We start from the raw sequence: 20,366 nt of genomic DNA, 5'->3' as shown, positions 1-20,366 counted from the left end.
ACTGAGGATACTCTTTTAAACCCCAAAAGATATTTAACATCCTATTAAATAAATAACTTAGAAGGAAATAGAAAAGGATGGAGGCAGAATGCACAAGCATACCATACTATTTATATTGTTAGGACAGTTTCACACTACTATGTTTATATTTGTAAATCTGATCCAATTCTTCCATGGTGCCACACCCAAAGCTCCTTTGGTTGTGCATATGATATGACCCAAGTGCTTTCCAGTAAATGCTTGCGTGTCTTACTGCTCATTGAATCATCAGGCTTGAATGAGCAATGAAAGTCTTTGATATGTGTTCATATTCCATAAATAACTTTCCCAAAGATCATTCAACAGAGTGTTTCATGTTCTTTAAGTCCTATCCCAGAAGTTCAAAAACAAAACAAAACAAAACAAAAAAAACCTTAAAATCAAAACAAAACAAAAACACAGCCCCAGCCCCAGTATTGTTCACTCGAGGATAACTTCCACCAAACTTGCTTTGCCTCCATCTTGGTTATAAGGCTTGACACAATGAATGACACAGAGCTAGTGAAAAGAACTTCGTTTCTCAGCAGTGAGTACAAACACATCCAAAGCCTTCCTTCCTTTAAACAAGCTGAACTCAGTGCTATGTCTGTGCCTTTTAAGCTACAGTCTTCAGTGAGGATACTATCTCTTTCTGGCCAAAGAGTCACTGGTTGTACCGCATCCACCAATGGTGCCTTCTTCTATGATTTGACCACCATGGGAAGGAAGTGAGCGGAGGTGTTTTTCCTTCTTGTTTTTTGTCCTCTCCTGGGAGCTCCTTTTCCATTCAATGCCACATACATTTGCCTGCCATTATGCTGCCAGTTAAAAGATGCATAGGTGTTGTATCCATTTTCCTCTATCCTCTCTTTCAGCTTACAGTCATTGTTAAATTCTTTCTGCAAAGGAAACACACAGTAATTTATTCGGATGGTCATGATACTTGATTGTACATGATACAAATCATCTAATGATCTACCCTCCATTGCCTTGTCTATAGTTGCCATTTTTTAAGCATATATTTCTCACTTCCTATACAATGCCAACAACAGAAGAGTCAAAAAATCCTAACCACAAAGCAGATTCTGTGTTTGAAAATGCATGAGTCATCTTTGATTAATCACCACCAGCCATGCCATGTCTTCTGGCCCTTTAAAAAGTTGGCATGTTTTGAATATAATATAGTTTATGTGCCTAGAATGATAATCAGAAAGAAATGATCATCAGGAAGTAGACATCACAATACAATAGCAATATTTATGATGATTGTGCCATAGAGAAGAGTGTTAAAATATTGTTTTCCATAGTGCTAGCTATAGATCCTGTAAGAAAAATGGAATTACCAGAAATGTGGGCTTACCACATTTGTAAACATTATCTACTTACAAATCAACTGAAGGAATGATTAAAACTAAGATATGGAAAATGTATTGTTTGGCTACTAGGAATGTCACTCACTTGGTAGAGTTCATACACAGGCAGTTTTCTGTAATTGACAGAAATCTTTTTGGGAATAATAATAATCGTAAAAATTAAAAATCTCAAAGTGTCGTCTTCTGGCATGTCAAGCTCGATTATATCCTCTGTAGATACTTAGCTCTTATACGAGCTAGGAGCAAAGAACAGGTTTTCCAATGGAGCTACTGGGGAGGTAGATAAGTTTGTGCATTATAATGCTCTGGAAACTGAGTTCATCTAGATGTTGTGTGCATAGAGAGAGAGATGGCTAAGCTGGCCTTCTTGAAGGTCACAACCTGTTAGTAGAAGGTTGGCATCAAACACACCAGTGATAGAAATACCAGATGACAGTCATTTCAGACAGGGAGCCTATCTAGGTAATATCTAAGTAAGATGGTCATATGATAGAGAACCCAGGCAACAAGTTCAAACAAACAGGTTGAATGAAGAGAATTATAGAGAATACAGCTCATGAAGAGGCAGCCACAAATCACAGGAGGTGTGTCAGCATAAAAGGAAAAGGGTAACTGATAAGAAAATGTCATTTTTTTTATGCTACAGTTAATTTGAGGGTGGGTTATTACTCTCTTGATACCACACAGTAAAATAGCAATGCTTTATCATTAAAATTGGTTTCATCTTTTCTCACAATTTAAATTGTGTACTTTTACTTTCTTAAGATAACTTACATTAGGTGGATCTGGATTATGCTGACTTTGGCTATGTGTATATTTAAGTACCTCTTTAAAGAGCATATGAATACACTCCCGTGTACTGACCCTGATAAAGTGGAACAAGAAGAAACCTTTAGCTTAGGTGATAGTTATAAAAAAAACAACACCTTTTGCTTTGTTGATTACAACAGCTTTGAGCTCATGGGCTTAAGTTATTCTTCTGCCTCAGCCTTAAGTAGCTGAAAATGAATGTGCAGACCACTGCCTGGATTCAGACATATTTTGTCTTTATTTGTTTGGTTGTTTTTTTTTTAACTTTAGAAGTGATTTATTTTATGTGTATGATGTTCAGGATGTGTATTTTTCTGTGTACTACCTGTGTGTCTGGCACCTAAGTAAGATGGTTAGCGGAGTATTTTGTGGCCTGGAAGAGGAGTTGCCTATGGTTGTAAGCCATCATGTCATTACTGAGAACTGAATTTGCGTCCTCTGCAAGAGCAGCAAATGTTCTCAGCCTTTGAGCTACCATCGCTCCATGCCTATGACATTTTTGGAAGAAAAATTATTCACAAATTTGCTTATTTTGGTGTGTGTGGGGGGGAAGCATGCATATATGTGTAAGCACAGAGACAGCTGTGGGAGTCATCATTTTCCTACCATATGAGTTCTGGAGACCGAACCCAGGTTGTTAGATTTAGGAGAATGCACATTTACTTGCTGGGCCATCTGGCAAAGCCCTAAACATGCTTAATAAAAACAAAAGCAAAAACACTATTTTCTCAAACGTGGTAAGAATTTAAAGCCCTAAATAGAGCTGTTATAAAAAATGTTTTATTGCCTTTTTAGGCTTCTTGGTGGAATAATATGCAATGAAGAAATTGAATTAAAATTCCCGTGGCCCTCACACCAGGATTTGTCCTGGTGTGACTGGCTTGTCATTTAACAGTGGAAGTGATATGAATAAAAGACAAAGCCAGACCATTTCTAGGCTTATGGTTCTCAACTCACAACCAACAACACAGACAGCAGCTGGTTCCTCATTGAATGTATAAACCCTTAGTCCTGAATCAGACATAAGGCCTTAGACTCTGAATCAGACAGAAGGGGCCTGACTGGGTCCCATCATTACGTTGTGTGACAAAGCTTCACATTGGTTTTGAAGCTTACCCAAGTTTAAGAATTACTGACCACCCTTTTGCTAGTTAAGAAAATAAATTGACACATTTAAAGTTAATTTTTTGATAACTATGAAAAATGTAAAAGTGCACAATATCTGGCTAGAAAAAGATGAGCTCATTAAATACCTTTGTCAGATGTTGCTATGTATTCTCTAAAATATAATTAAAAGTTATATATCTACACTCCATGTTCTCCCCTATAGTAGAATTCAGAAAAAAATTTAAATTCATGTAGTCATTTTTGCTTTAGCTTTGCGATCAAATCTGCAAGACCTATTCACAGTCATTGATTGTCTGTGCTGCCTTTCAAATGTCGATTGAGCTCTGAAGTTATCATGATACTGTATGACTAACTATAGTTTTCTCTTACGATGAAAACTAGCTGTTCTGTAACTATTTCATATTGTTGATATTTTCCCCTGTGTATTATAAAAAAGTCATGGCTTGTGCTTTTTTCTCACTGTTCCTCTGACTCTGTCTCTCTCTCTGTCTCTGTCTGTCTCTGTCTCTCTCTCTCTCTCTCTCTCTCTCTCTCTCTCTCTTTCTCTCTCTCAGAATGTGTGAGTATGTGTGTATTCACATGAATGAAGGAGTTGTTTTACATTGTTTGGGAATAAGTTCTCCTATATATCCACCCTAATATGAAATATGTGATCTTCCTGCCTCAGTCTTCCAAGTGCTATATTCTCACAGATGTACACCACTCCACCCCGTGCCATTCTATACTTCTTCCTTATACATCCTTGGGGAGGAGTAGACCAAACAGTGACTGGCACACAGTAGCCAGTCATATGTTTAACTAAGACATTTCTTCTAAATTCTAAATAGCATATTAGGATACTGTGTATAATTCTGTTTCAATCATGACTGCAATTTTAATTCTAAATAATTATTATTTTACGTGAGATTTCAGTCAAAAAGACTTTTCCTAATTAATTGGATGTGAGTTTGAAGAGGTCACATTTAAAGTACTTAACACTGTGGAAAACACATGCTAGGTTACCCAAGGCTGCATGAGGATTCCACTAAAAGGAGTGTCCTTTTATTTATGACATGTATTTTTGGAGACTTAGACCCTACTGTGAAGACAGTACTTTACCCTTACATGATGTCTATGATGTTCATGCATCGTTAAAACTAATCACTATTTTTAGGTATGTGCAATTCTACGGTTCATAGAATAGCCTGGAAAATTATGAAGTTTTCGAATGGCTTCATTATGATTTTTAGCAAAGTACACATCATCTGGGCTGTGGTTTTCTCTTCAGCTATGGCAGATGCTCATAGTGCATGATGTCCATCCCATCCAAGTCCTTTGTCTTAAGGGATTCTTCTCCAAGTTGTCATCTCTTGTCCCTACACTATCCAGATGCTTCTGTGAAAGGCTGATTGGCTTGCAGTTCTGAACATTCACAACTGTCTGCAATGGCCTATGTAGTAGACTCATTGGCAAATAACTCAAGAGATTATAGAGCCGGACAAGCTGTTTGCCAGCCCCTGAGATGCTGAGAATCCTATTAGTAGCGATGAAATGACAGCAGAGTAATTCAGTGTCTTCTCTAGGAAGCCATCCAAATCTCTGGTACTAACACTACAATGTGTTTTGAAAACAAAATCAGTCTACTTACTGAGCCGTAGAGTTTCCCCTTCTTGTTCATGGCTAAGTAATAGTTGCTGTTAACGGCTTTGACGGCAACCACTCCGATTTCCACTGATGTTATCTCCAGGATGCCTAAAACACACAGTGACAAGGGTGAGCCTCAAAGAGTCATCATGTTTAGTTGGCTCAAGGTAAAACTGAAAGAAATGATAAAGCACATTCTATATTATCCTCAAGGCAAAAGACAAACAATGGGGTAGCCAAACTGAGCCAAAACTGTTGAATGTGTTGAAAACCCCAGCAAATATAGGAAACCTTAGGAGTGAGGCTTTGAGAGGATGGGCCCCTCCATTTGTACTCTGAGTATATACAGGCGAATGCTGTTTTAATTAAAATGCTTCCTTTGCAACCTCCGTATTTCAACCCCATAAATATTGAAACTACTCTACTCAGCTTAGATTTTTTATAAAAAGAAAAACTTATCAGAGCCTACATCTGTACTATGGTATTAAATTAAATCCATAGCATATGTCAATGATCTGTCAGATTTACCTCAATCTGTAAAAACAATGGTAAACTATTTTTTCTTTGTAGCACATTTAGATAAACTAAATCCTCTGGCTGCATTTAACTGATAAATTTATTTTTTTGACCAACGTGTTGACATTCTGAGGTACAGAAGGACATGTCTCAGCATCCGACCACCTCATAAAAGCATATACAAAACCCCAGGTTAAGCGATTATCTCTCTTTCTAGAAAGAAGGAAAAGTGGCCAGAAGTAGCAAACAGCAAACAGGACTACTTCTTCCAGTAAAAGGCTGAGTTTGATGTATGTAAACATGATATTCTTTGATAAGGTTGTAGGCATATGAGGGAAAAGTCATTTGATCCAGGATGCAAAATCCCACCTGTTTTGCCTAAGAAGATCTCAGAATAAAAATGACGTCATTACTTTTAATTGAGCTTGCTCAGGCTGGATGAGCAGCACAGTGGGTGAAGAGAAAGTGGCATGTGAAATGGGGGTAACACACATTTGACTCCTGGCTCTGCACTACTGGGAAATGCCCATGTCTAAGCATTATTTGAAAGGTACCCAACAGAACAATATTTTTTATAGAATCTTCTTGAGAAGACTGTACTCAAATAATGATTAGAATTTGTCTAGACCCCAGGGCTTCAGTAAGTATTAAAGGTAAGTTTTCTTCTAATAGTTATGAAGTTTGGAACTTCTTTTTGAAGCTATGAAATGTTCCATATATCAGAATAAACCCCTATTGGCTTAACCCGATCAGATGGAAGAAAATCATTAGTTCTCACATATTAGCTATCACTGTAGATAGAACAAGCTACGGACAGGTGAAGACAGAAGGAGAAAGAGAATGAGAAGAGCCAGAAGATTAGAAAAATTTGCTACAGTGTGTTTGAGGCCTAGCAGAGCAATTCAGAGGTGAGAAAAGAGCCAAATTGAGTAAGTCATCTGGGTGAGGACTTTGAGCCAGAACATCTGACTTGAACCAGCCAGCCAGAGTTTACAAAGAATAAGGAAGGGGGAGCTTGCTCGGCAACAAATCTCAGAGGCCGCAAACTTCTAAGCCTAAGCTAGATTGTATTGTATGGAGGCTAGAAGCTTCCAGAACTAGGCCTAACAGATGGAGGCAATAAGCCTCCCAGACAACAATTACATTGGGTAAACAAAATTGACTTTTACATTGCCTTATGCTAGTTGGTGCCCTCTAATATTCATTTGAATTATTTAAAAAGTGCTCTCTTGCATTTAGTTACTGTAGTATCTATAACTGTTCATCAATGAGATATTGCCATTTTTGCCATCAGTTGTAGATTGATATACACATAATATATATATGTATATATATATATATATATATATATACATATATATATATATATACATAATATAACTCACATACAAGGTCAAGACAAGCCCAGTCCTGTGGCTTCTTTTCTTTATATGTTTGATTATTTTCCTTTTTCCTTATCTTTCCCTTTCTACAGTGGGTTTCTATAAAAACCATTTAGCAACATAACTCATTATTAAATGACATGCTATTTTCCCAGTGATATTGGGGTACCACTTTCAAAAAATATCAGAGTTTCAGAGGGGAAAAATACCTTAATAAACTTGTGACAAAGAGAGGATACTAACTAGGCAGGAAATGGCATTCCAATGTGACGTAAAAATACTCTGCCTCCAAAAGAGGGGGTGCAAAGTGTCAGTAAACCATGAGATATTCCACATGTATTCTACGGAGACAGGAAATTGACAGAAGAGAGAGGCAGGAAGAATGGTTTTAAAAAACAATAAAGCAGACTTTCTGAAGGATCAGCAGTAGGCTGAAGCTATGGTAATTAGACCAAGCTGAACAGAGGAAGGAACATGGATGAATATCACCAAATCCCTTGCTGGCTGTTTGGAGACTCTCTGGTGTACAATGTGATAAGATTCCACTAAGATACACTTGGGGCTCTTTGTGCTTTACCTTAAAAGGAACTGAGTATTTAAAGACTGACACCTCTCCCTTTTTTTTTTTTTTTCTTTACAGCTAGTTTGGGCAAGCATATAAATATTTACTTTTAAGCATGTTAAAATTAAGATATTAAAATGTGAAGACTTAAGGGCCATCACATGATACTTTAGAATATATGTGTATTGCTTGATGGTTATATCAGAATAAATTTGCCTATATCTTCAAAGGAGGTTTACTATTCTTTTTAAATGGAAAGAGGAAAGACAGGTGATTTAATGGCCTTTTGAGTTCTGAAAGTCAGTCTGGGATGTACCACAGGTCACTGATTCATAATTTGAAAGCTTTGTAGGGTACAGACAGTGGCTGCATTTATTCCAAGCACCTGTGAATATGGACACTTCTTAGGGAACAACCAAGTCTGCAGGTGTCTCTGCTTGTACATATGTAAATCATACAGATCACTTTTGGAAGGGAACTCCAGAATCTTTTGAGGTTTGCTAAATCAGCTGTGATTATATTCAAATGTGTCTACTTAGACATAAAATGCAATTCCAGTTGAAAGAGCCTCCTTTTTAAGAGTGAGTGAAGGGCATATGGGACCTCTCTGCTGTTTTTGCAACAGTACAATTATTTCAGGTTTAAAATCTATTAAAAGCTTTGGAGATCCAGACAAACGGTTCAGTGGTAAGATAGATGTCTACTACCAAGCCTGAGGACAATTAACATACTAGATGCTTTAATAGTTTTAATCAATATCTTGAAATATGTCATGTTTAGTATAATGGTATCAGAATTTTAACCTTAGAAAGTTACATTTCTCCTTCCTTCCCATTAATTGTAGAGTCTCAAACTGATCTACTATATGCTAACATGGAACAACGTTTTGGTCACCACCCCTTTTCAATTGTGTACACAAGGGTTTGGGTAGCCACACAGAGTAGTGTGAAGCATGGCATACCTATCCATTTGGTCTCCTAAGAATCACATTGGGACTAATCTCCTCCTTAATTCATCTTCATTAAAGAACCGTAATAAACACACGTCGTTCAAAATATACACTTGATATATAGTCGCTGAATGCCAGAAGAGAAACAATGACTATGCATAGAAAGATGGGGGCATTTCTGAAATATAAAATTTTTGCTTTGGCTAGGAGCCATATTTTTGCAATTAAAAATCAATAAGTTCATTTCTTAATTAAACAAAAATTAAAAGTAAAACAAGACATCAAAATGAATTAAAGGAAAAATTAACTGTAAGATGGATTTGATATCAATTATAGGCAAATTATTGCAAATCTAAAGGGTTATAAATTTTAAATGTATGTTAAACTATTAGTTAATATTATTATAAGTAGAGATATTTTGAACAAAATGTTGAAAGGTAATTTTCATGTAAGATCTTTGACTTAAGCAATATTCATTTTTTGGTCAATAGAAGACAACAAAATAATATATTTGCATGTGACCATTGAACTTATCTCAAGTTCCCTTAAATTAATTTAAAAATAATACATAGAACAAATAAAGATGTTATAAAGGTCCCTCATGGACTCAAATCCACAATTAATTTAACAAAGTATATCAGAGTTAAACATTGTTCTATTTGCACACTGGACAAAGCTTTGGCAAAATTACATAAACTAGTCGACATATACCATTTTGAATTTAGTTGACTTAATGTTTTGATTGAAAGCCTTTACTCATTCTACATCCTACAGGCTTTATGGAATAAAACTGTTATTAGTAATATACCAAAGGCTTAGAGTTGTAAGGGTGTGGTAGGTTTCTGTGGTGGCATTCATGGGTACATACACAGAGAGACCTGAACTAATTTGTTCTTCTTCACCATGTGATGTTTCAAGGAGGCTTCAACAGATGTCCAAAGACATTGAACTTTCTGTTCTCTGGAATGGTGAGTTGAATAAACCTTTATTCTTTACATGCTACACAGTTTCTGGTACTTTGTCATAGCAACAGAAAAGATGCTAAGAAAGTCTCTATCCATTCTTCCTTTTAAAACCTCAGTTACCTTTGTCATAGGATTGATCGCAGTTCCCATGATGCTTGTCTCCCTTATTGTGACTGTCTGAACAGCTGGCCTATTGTCTGGAGTCAGTCTCTAGTGCTGTTTCATTTCCTTTGATACTCACATGATAATAAAAAAAATTGTTTGCAGCCAATAGAGTAATAAACTGTCACCAAAATCATGGATGTTATGTGTCAACAAAATATTCCATAAATATTTGATATAAAAAATAAAAAGGATTATTGCAGTCTACCTAAGAAGGGGGGAAACACATATCAGTGTCTGTTAATTTACTACCAGTTTAAAGCTGTCTGGGTCTTAAAATAAAATTGCATTTACCTTGGAGTCACATCTGTCATACTGGAGTGCAAGCAATCTAAAATTTATTTTGCATACAGTATCAATGACAACACATTTTTGACCTGTCTGAGATAGTTAGGGAAATTCAACAATTTAGCTTAATTTCTTTTGAAAAAATGTCTAAGTAATCACTATGTTGAGTGTAGCTAAAAATAGTATAATATATATTTTTGTCTTATTATTGTGATTATTTTAGTTAGCTTCTTCTTTGCTTAATTTATGTTTCTACATGCCACATGTTTTAAAGTCACATTTTAGGTCATGAAATTTGGAAAGGCACTTTGTTTGAAAGAGGTGAATTAAGTAATAGCTGAGCAAGAGCAGAAGAATGAGGCTTCCCATCTCTGATGATGGCCACCTAAACAATACAGCTAAGCCAGTCACACCGCTGGAGTCTTAGTTTTTATTTGTTAATTGGAACAAACTGCTTATAGCTCATAGGGCTGTTGGCATTCTAGGGAAAGGCTAGTAAATCTGTGTCCTGTCAGCTGAATCACTACGGTGTCAAGTTCACTAATTTACCACAGTGGTCCCCAAACTCAAACCTGCCTAGCAGTCATCTGGACAGCATGTCCAAGCACAGACTGGTAGGTTCTTCTACTCTGTCGATCTAGGCTGGGACCTTGGAATTAGATTTTCCAGCATGCTGATTTTCAAGCAGTGTTAGCTTTACTAGTGCAAGGACCACCCACTGCTCTATACATTACAACCCAGAGGCGGGGACAACTTTGATGTACAAAAGCAAAGGCAAAACCATGTGGAGAGAAGTAGAACCATCCCAGAAAGAGATCCAAATCATGGCAGCAGTTCACATCCCTGGAAAAAGCTTTTTGATAGTTGTCAATAGAAGAGGGTTATCTTCTGCAAAACAGGTGTGGGATTCTTGATAGCTACATAACTTTCAAAATATGACACTATATATGTATTGTTTCTCTGGTCATGTTTTCAAAGACCTGAAATAATCTTATGGTCATAGGGGTTAGATAACAGCTCAGTGGCTAAAGGCATTCACTGCTCTTGCAGAGAACTGGGGAAACCCAATCCCTTCTTCTGTCCTCCACTGATACCAGACGTGTACAGGATGCACTTCACATACATGTAGATAAACCACGCATACATATAAACTAAAAATAAACCTTGAGATTTCATTATCAGATTTGTTTCTTTACAAATATGACTGTATACATGTTAAAGGGAATTTAGGAGGCTTCAGCAACTTTTATGGACATTCTCAAGTGATGATTTGTATCGATAGTCTACGGAGTAAACATCTGTATGTTGTCCTTAATATTATGCTCAGGGTTGTGAAGTTTGTTCAGTGCAACTAGGATTTATTTTCTCACCAGCCTTTCAACCCAGGGTTGAAAGAGTATGCTTTTTCTAGAATGATCTTTTTATTTTTATTTTTTATTTTTGAAGGACAGCACAGTGGGCCAATGATTAGCCTAAGTCTATCTGGTAAATGTATAGACATGGGCTTCCTGCTCTGAGAAATGCTGGCCAGCTATTTAGTTTCTTTATCTGCTGCAGTGCCTTCCAAGACACTTGACACTTACTTATAATTACAAGCAAAAATGAGTCCCAAATGAGAAAAATCCTTACTAGTGTTCCATGAGGAGATATATATTTCTTACCTTGGAAAAGACCAAATGGCCTTTTACATTCTCACTTAGTAACTCAAGACATAGAAAACAACTGAGCAATCAGCTTGATCTTATAGATTAGAATGGAGGCCAATCCTAAAAGAGTTATAAATTCAAGACTGTATTTAATTAACTGATAATTTAAAGAAAAATTTAAGCATTTGGTCTTGGGGTATATAGCTCCATGACAGAGAATGTACCTAGTATGTTCAAGGTCTTTGTCCCATATACAGCATCAAACACACACGCATTAATTTTAAAATAGCCCACTGGTGCTGACCTAGTATTGAATAATGTCAGAAATATTACCATGAAATCTCAACACAATTCTTTAAAATTTTGCTGACTTGTTGATTTCTGTTTAAGACATTTCTTACAAATGGAACTTGACCCCATGTCGCTGGTGCCCATCAGTAGTCAACACACATGTGGACTTGGTGATCTAATGTGTCTTTCCACAGTCTCAGCTTGACATCTGTTAGCTTCTCTGTCTCATGGGTTATTCTGCCTTCCTTTCTGTTGCTGTGACAGATACTCAGATAGAAAGCGACTTTGGGAAAAGGGTTTTACTTGGTTTATGATTCCGGGTCAAAGGCTGTGGTTTCAGGGAGGTCAGGGCAAGAACTCAAACAATTAGTCACATCACACCCACAGTCAAGAGCAAAGAAATTACATAAATGTATTCTTGCTTGCTTTTTCTCTTCTCTCATTTCTTCTACTGTTCAGGAACCTCCTGTTTAGGGACTGGTGACCTTCCCGATAGCACAATAGAGTGGCTCTTTCTACATTAATTATCACTTAGACAATCTCCTATAGACTTGACCACAGGAGAGCATCATCTAAGTATTGCTTTATTGAGTCTCTTCCTAGTAAAGATCAAAAACAGCAACAAAACCAAGCAAGCAAGCAAACAAACAACCCTAAACTTACTCTAATCTGAGTATGTCAGGAATCACTCTTTATGAATTTTGCAAGTGTTATATTTTGAAACAATACCTCCCATTAGCCTATATTCCTAGAAAGACTGATATGGTGTGTTTCCAGGCCCAGGATTCACGGTGGGTTCTTTGTAATCATCCAAGTAAGTTTTAATAGAAGTTGACCTCACACACTAGAAAAGGATTGGGTGGCAAACTAGGGTAAAGTAAGTGCCTCGAAGTGCTGTGTATGATTAACATCTGGTCCCAGTTTAAATTGAGATCACGTGAGGTGTGGTGTGGTGGTGATAGTACAAAGTGCTGGTCACGTGTTTAGAGCTGCAGATACTTCCAGAAAGGTCCATTCAAGTGGTATCAGTCAAGGCTATGAACAGAGTTTCATTTGACTTTTTACAAAAAATGTTTTTGGATATTGAAGCAAATCTTTTCTATGAATAATATTGCCTACTTGCTTCACATTATGGGGAAGACCCTGAGTGAATTCATATATAAGTTAGGTCTTTATCAAATATGGAAGGAAAGAAAAGTCTGCTACCCTATACAGGAAGTATTTTCCTAAATATCAATTATTCCTTCCAGAGAAATCAATAAGTAATTCATGATATTATAGCTGTGTTCTGCATTAGAAGAAGCCAAAGAGCTTCTTAAGTTAGATCTACTGCAGGAAAGAGGCAGTGGCAAATATTAATTCTTATGTATTTTTTATGTCATAAAACTAAAGCTATAAATTATTTTCAGAAGTATATATGGAACCAAATCTGTGATAACTCTAACTTAAAGCACTACTTTCACAGCCTTAAAATGAATAATATCACGAAATAAAAAATACTATGTTTTGTTTTTAAGTGAGAGGAATGGAAGGTATTTAAATCTCACAGAAGGCTACACTTTGGCACATTGTAAAATCAGAGAAGAGCTTGAAGAAATGTGGAGAATGTCTGCTTCACATCCCTTCTCTTGTCCAAGAGATGACATCAGGGGATCCAGAGAGATTGAAGAGCTTATCCAAGCACCTGTAGGAAGGTCACTTAGGACCAGAAGTAAATCCTGAGTCTATATTCTTCCTGAGGCTCCTGTAAACATTTATAAACTCTTGGCAGCCAGGCAAAACCTTTATATCGACTTTATGTTTTATAGACTAATTCATCTTGTTCATTACACAGAAACAGTTCAGTCTATTTGACTCTGACCATTGCTTTTTATTTATAAATGGAGAAAGAAAATTAAAGTTAACACAGAGGATTAGATGAACTACTGCATGGAAAAGTCTAATAAATTATCATTATGTTAATACAGATATTTATCTTAAAGATAGCCTAATAAAGTGTCTAACATATTTATTACTTTTAAAGTAAATTTCCCTAATGTGCCTAATTACAATGTAGTATTTTTTTCTCTTCTTGCCTTAACTAAAAGAAAAATGAGTCAGTAGAGCACATATTGATTTCTTTCCACACAAGAAAGTTTTATTTTTTGTGTTGAAGATTTCATAAGTCAGGTAAACATGGATGCATCTAAGTAGTAATATACTCAATATGAAACAAGTTTTAGGGGTTCAAACTCATGGCTCACATACATGTGTTATGAGTTTGACAGAGTCTCACAAAACTATAAATTAGCCCTAAATTCTTCCTACAGCTACATAGAAATGTGAGTTTTGATTTGACTGTGCAATGTATTAACAGATTGTTTTTCAAATTGTAACTGTAACTCGACAAACTATATTCTTTCTAATTTATAATTAAATACTGTAGCCGGAGTGATTAGACCAATGTAGAAGTGATATTCCCAAAGTCCATGGAAACACTTTGTGTTTGTCCAACCCACATGACAATGAAGACAGTGCTCTCTGGACAGAACCATGCACTCACGTCTTATAACTGCTAAGATGCAGGCATTGCTTTGCAGTGCCGGCTGGAGTGGGGTTTTTCTTAAATTAATGTAATTATTACTTGGTGCAATAGTTTGAAATCATATCAAGATGAAAGTAAAGTAGTATGAGTCACACATTCTCGTCTAGACAGAGCAAGAGTAGTGCTGGGCTGGGTAAAGTTGTAGGAATCAACCTTTTCCTTTTTCCACACAGGAGGAAAGAGATCTGCTCCTTCTTCAAGCAACTAGGTACCAAAGTACAGATTTATGACTCAGTTCGGTAATCTTATATGGACATAGAGAGTTAGTAAAAGCGTTATGATCCCAGCTGAGCACACTTTTGTTGATGCTGTTAAATCTTGGGTTAACCATCTGTAAAGAAATTCTTAGAAAGAGTGAATTCTACCTGACACATATGAGCTCTTTATGTGGACAAGAAAAATAAATTATCTTAGTGTAACATTTTATCAGAAAAATCAATCCTGATATTGGTTGGAATCTGTATGTTCGCAAGAAACAAGGCTGCCCATTCAGAAAAATCCAATATTTCAAATGAAAACTAATGGACAAAGGGACAGGTTTATGGCAAGTTGGGTACAAATAGTCAGCAGGAGTGTTTAGTAAGGAATTCAATAAGCAAAGAAGCTAATAAATAGAATGAACATATTTGTACAGATGCTGTGCTTACAACACTGTGATTCACAATATTATAGTTTAAAGAAATGTTATATGCATACACAACACTTACATGAGAGAGAGGGGGGAGGGAGGGAGGGAGGGAGGGAGAGACAGAGACAGAGAGAGGGAGAGGGAGAGAGAGGGAGTGAGAGAGAGAGAGAGAGAGAGAGAGAGAGAGAGAGAGAGAGAGAGAGAGAGAGAGAGAGAGAGATTTTGGAGGAAGTTGGAGCAACATTATAAGTGAAATGAGTTGAAAGCAACATTTCATAGTATTTAGAACATTTAGCTTGCAATTATAATGTACTTCAGTTCCAGTTCCCACACACATAAAATATCACCATGATAAGGAGAGGACAAAAGAAAATAAGAAATCAAATTCTAAAAGCAATCAGAACAAAAGAGACCCTAAACAAAATAATCTAATCATTGGACTTACTGCAATTATATTTTTAGCATATATTTACATATTTACTTCATTTGTATTTTATTCAAGAACATTACAACTTAAAACAATCAGAAAATATACAAGCTAAAATCGTCTTAAATTTCATTTGGGTATATCTAACTCAGCTGTGTGTTCAATCACCTCCAGCAATGACTTGGGCTCTAACCCCACGGCCGAGTACCCACCTAGCATGTACAAGGTCCTGGGTTCAACTAGCATATAAGTGCACACAGGCATACATGCAAAGAAGAATATTATATCATGAAAAAATACCTTCAATGTGCAGTTAGTTGTAAAGATCTGTCTTCATCCTCAGAAACACTCTTTGTTACATAATGTACATACTATGTTACAATGAGGAATTTGAGCTGATTTGTTCAATCTTGACTGGCTAAAGTATTGTTAAGTAATTACACATTCAGTGAGAGGCACCAGTCTACTCTGATATGTATTATCATTAGTTATAATCACTAGTTCCATTACTAGCTGGGAAGACCAAAAATGTTCGAAAAATCTTATCAAATTTCCAGTCCTGGCTTTTTAGGTTAGGTTATAAAGTTTTGGAAACATCTACAATGAAGAAGTGGTTGCCCAGAGCCAAATGGACACCCTTGAAAACATGTATACAGTTAAGACAGCATTATACAGACTGATTTGTATTTAGGAATATATATATATATATATATATGTGTGTGTGTGTGTGTGTGTGTGTGTGTGTGTGTGTGTGTGTGTGTTTACATATACACATGTGTATGCAATGGTAATGTTTTTAGAGACCATGAATACGAAGGAGAGTGAGGAATGGTAAGTGTGTAAGTTTGGAGGAAGGAAAGGGAAGGGGAAACTCTTGTAATTATATTCCAATCTTGAAAATAATAATAAAGAATTCAAAATAAAATAAGAACTGGCAGGCACCAACAGCCTAGTAAATGCTTAATTTCTTTTTCTGTTGTTTGCACTTCTCTTTTTAATTCTAGATCAGAATAAAAACTGGTTGGAAACTCCTTATTTTAGTACAAACACTGAAGTATCCCAGTGAGAGTTGTTCTTGGATAAAAGTCAAGGTAATTTTTTTTACACATAATGAACTTACAAATGGTATTTCAATGGATGAAATTTCAGGGCCCTCATCTAAATGTTAGAAGGAGATATATGTATAGTTTTCGAATTTTATGTATGTAAGCTAAAGGATTTTCACAGTTGCTGTTATTCGATGGATGGATAGAAAGGTAGATGAATAGATACACGCGCATTTGTCTTACGGAAAAGAACAACCAGAAAACAACTTCAATTACAAATTAAGAAAAAAAACCCAATTAACCAAAACAACCAAATAAAAATTGAGCTTCCCTCTGAACATTCAAAACAAAAAAAAAAAAAAAAAAAAAAAAAAAAAGCACAATAGATAATAGAAACAGAGGCAAAAAAAAAAAAAAAAATCAATTGAACAATGTTTGCTATGGCTAGAATACGGTTGCTTAACTAAATGTCTTTCTGTTAGGCATAAGCTGACATGTACCATCATGAGAATGTTTTTAGTGTGTCTGTTTCAGGCTGTTTCACACCTCTGACCTTGGGCCACACAGCAGAGGTGAGAGCAGCAATGAAGAAAGAAGAGCAAGCTCCAGTGGAGGTAGGAGGAGAGGCAATTTGCTTGCCCTTTGCCTTCTTACTGGGTCTCATCTGTCACCATTATTTCATGCTGGCCTAGAAATGAGGGGTCATGAAACATACCCAAATATAGCCCTGGGACAACTTCATTGATCTGAAAAATGCTCATGGAAAATATGTTTCTCGAACTCGTTTTCTTTTAGACAGAAAAAGGAAGTAGGAGCTCCTGGTTTCTTCCCTCTATACAGTTCAATTCTGAGGTTCAGTGGTAACACTGTGTGAAAAAAACGGAAGCTGGCTTTTTCCTCTTTAATTGCCTGCAACTCTAAGCACAGTACTCAACAATGCTAAAACCTGAAGAAGCACAATTGCCTTCGACACGCAGCAGTCTTGAGTCTATAGAGGAAATCCTCAGATGGTGTTATATGTGTGTGTATTTTACTCAAAAACAACAAACTGGTACCTTGAAAGACTCATAACCCAGAGAAACCCTTAAAAAACTCAAAACCCAAACAAACAAACAAACTTGTTGAAACTCTGATGTTTAGTGCTTAAGACCCTTGTGGGAAACAAAAGAACCACTTGTCCACTTCGTGCTCTAGAAAGACAAAGGACATTTATAAAAAGAAGACTCAGTGAGATCATCTAAGCACAAAAGACTAGCAGTCTAGGACTAGCCCTGGATGTTCTTTGTCTGAGAAGCTTGGACAAAAATGTGAAGGTAAGGAGGTCGGTCAGCTGCAAATATCCAAATATAAACAATTGTTTGTTGACCCTAAAAGCCCGATGAGTGTTTTCTTCTTGAGTGCTTAACAGCTCTCTGACATGGTGGCAGATCCTGTCTTTCTTGCTACAGTGAACAAATAGCCTTCTTGTCTCTCTTTGCCTTCCCAATCATTCAACACTCTAACTCTAAAGAGGATGACAACATCTTTCCTTTAGGTAGACTTGAAAGACTGAGGAAGAACACAGCCGTTTAACACCCCTCTTCTTCATTATCACCATCTCCTGTCATTATTGTTTCTCCAACTCGCCAGTCCAAAAGGATAACCACTACTGCTTACATTTGTGGTCCTGGGCTCTGGGATCTAATTGCCTTGGCTTGTGCCGCATGTCTTGTCCAGCTACACAAACTTGATTTGCAGACAGAGAGCTTGAGAGACATTTCCTTAGATGTCTTCCAACTCAGACTTCAAGGATTGTGTATGCTATTGTTAGATTGTTCTCACCTTCAACTATCCTGAAAAATAGTGACCTCCATAGGGAGTGGAGTATCCAGCTTGTGGAATCTGAAAGTTTCTCCTTTTCCTTTCTCTCTGCAAGCTGACTACTACATAAGCACCCCCACAATGAAAAATCATAGATATACTGACACCAAAATTCATGTTTGCAAAATCTGCTAGCATAAGAGTAAAATATAAAATCAGTTATTTTCTAACAAGGTAACTTTCCCAGAAAGATTTTATACATTTTTCTTGGCCTTTACCACACTCCTATCTATAAGAACATTACCCTTAGAGGCAAAATTATTTGTGTACATAAAATATTTTTAAATCGAAGAATGGGGTGCCCATAAAGAAAAGTATTCAAATAGATTCCTATCTGAAATAACTGGTTTATGTATTTAAAGATTTATGGATGCAGACTTCTATTGATAAAACAACAAAAGTCATTGATTCCTCTTAGCTTTGTACAGTCTAGTTTTCTTTTTTGTATCTGTTAATATAGATTTGTCTCAAATTTGGTTGACATGTTTGATACTAGCCTTCTAAGTTTACACCATTTTTTTAAACCTCAACCAGAACCCATAATGACATGATAATCTAAATGAAAATATCACCAAATGATATGCTTCCAATGCCCAGAATATTGATTAAAAAATTATGGATTGGACTTAAGTGGTTCAGTAAAACTTACCAGTCTCCAATACAAAACATCTGGTTTAGTAGCATGCCAGGTAAAAGTTCCCAAGCCTTAAGGATTGTTAGACAGAAGAGCCTAGCTCCAATTCATCTCTAGATCCACTCAATCTGTGAGCTGGCATGGTTTCTTTTCCTACAATAGCCAGCTTGGCTTTACACTGAGACCCAGGGTTCTCGCTGCTTGTCTATAATAAGCCGGATTGATCTGGATTGATAGTAGGTTCCTCCTGTGTTTCCTAAGCTGGCCTTTTATATGTATGAACTCATCTATGACTCACTTTTTTAAATGTAGTTTTACTACTTCACCCTTCATCTGGTAGTCGTTCCCGATCTCTAAATTGTTTAATATGTCAGTAAATAACCTTTCAAAATTTCTAAAAGGGGTGCATTTTCAAAATCAAGTTAGTTACAGGAGTAATGTAAACAAGGTATTAGGAGACACAGGCAGGGATACTGGTCTCTCTCAGCAGTGGTCTTAAGTTACAACTGAGAAAGCCTCCTCCTTTTATCTCTGTGGCTTCCAGGACTCATAGGTCCTACTGTCTAATTAATCCTTACTTAAAATTCAACTAAGTAAGTTTAACATGAGTAGGAAATTGAGTTTTGTTTGCTATTCCACCTTTAACCCTACTGAACATCTGGGAGATATTCAGTTTTAAAGCAGGTCCAAGCCTTTTGGCATTAACTACCTTTAAACATTAAGATATCACCAGGAATTTGCCTCTGTTTCAGAAAATGAAAAGCATACTCGAAATATAAACACGAGTGTGCCACTAACATTGCTGGCAGTGATTGCAAGACACATTCCTTTATTCGTAAGAGGGTGGGAGAAATGAAACTCTTAGATGAAACTTGTAGAATCAGCCTGTTTTTTTTTTCCTGAAATATCTGCATATGTGCATATTCATCAGGTAACACACAGTAAATGATACTGCTTGGCTCCAAGATTATTGTACTTTTATTAAAAGAAATATATAATCCTTATAGAATGGTATAAAATCTTATCTTACTCTTGGGAAAATGTTTAAATTATAATCTAAATGCTAAGATTTTGTAAGCTGTTAAAAATTACACATTAGACATTATTAACTCAACCGATCAAACAGTTTTTATTTTTGTAAAGGTTCTCATCGGTTTAGATCCTTATTTGGCTGTTTTCTTTAGTCTCCAATCAAGCATAGTGAGTAGGTTTTGCATTCCTGTTGTTGATAATTAGAAATGAGCTGGAGGGGAAACACATTGTATAACTGCTTCTTGGTCAAATTATGGCACCATAAGGTCAGTCAAATGTTCCAATGGGAGAAGGAGAAGGGAACCAAAGGCAAGTGTGTCTGTGGTTTGTATCTTAAAGATGTATCTGGGCGCTGAATCTACATTTTAGTCAGACCTCATCCCTTTGTAAGGATAGAAACTCAGGTAGACCAGATAGACCTTCAGATGTATTTGAAAAGTTG

At 36.4% G+C, this 20,366-nt stretch overlaps 1 protein-coding gene across 1 annotated transcript in view; it reads right to left on the bottom strand.

Annotated features, from left to right (window-relative positions):
• Window positions 1-719: 719 nt before the first annotated feature.
• FGF10 (fibroblast growth factor 10) overlaps window positions 720-20,366 on the bottom strand; it is a gene marked incomplete at both ends in the record, with an annotated part of 69,391 nt that continues 49,744 nt past the window's right edge. Inside the window, 2 exons of the mRNA XM_080933809.1 lie at window positions 720-917; window positions 4,957-5,060. Coding sequence (XP_080789935.1) covers window positions 720-917; window positions 4,957-5,060 — 302 coding nt within the window. The remainder of the gene's footprint in view (window positions 918-4,956; window positions 5,061-20,366) is intronic.

Source organism: Micromys minutus, assembly GCF_963924665.1.
Source record: "Micromys minutus genome assembly, chromosome: 20".
Taxonomy (NCBI): Eukaryota; Metazoa; Chordata; class Mammalia; order Rodentia; family Muridae; genus Micromys; species Micromys minutus.
The sequence above is the reverse complement of the archived record's forward strand: the minus strand, read 5'-3'. Positions and strand labels throughout refer to the sequence as shown.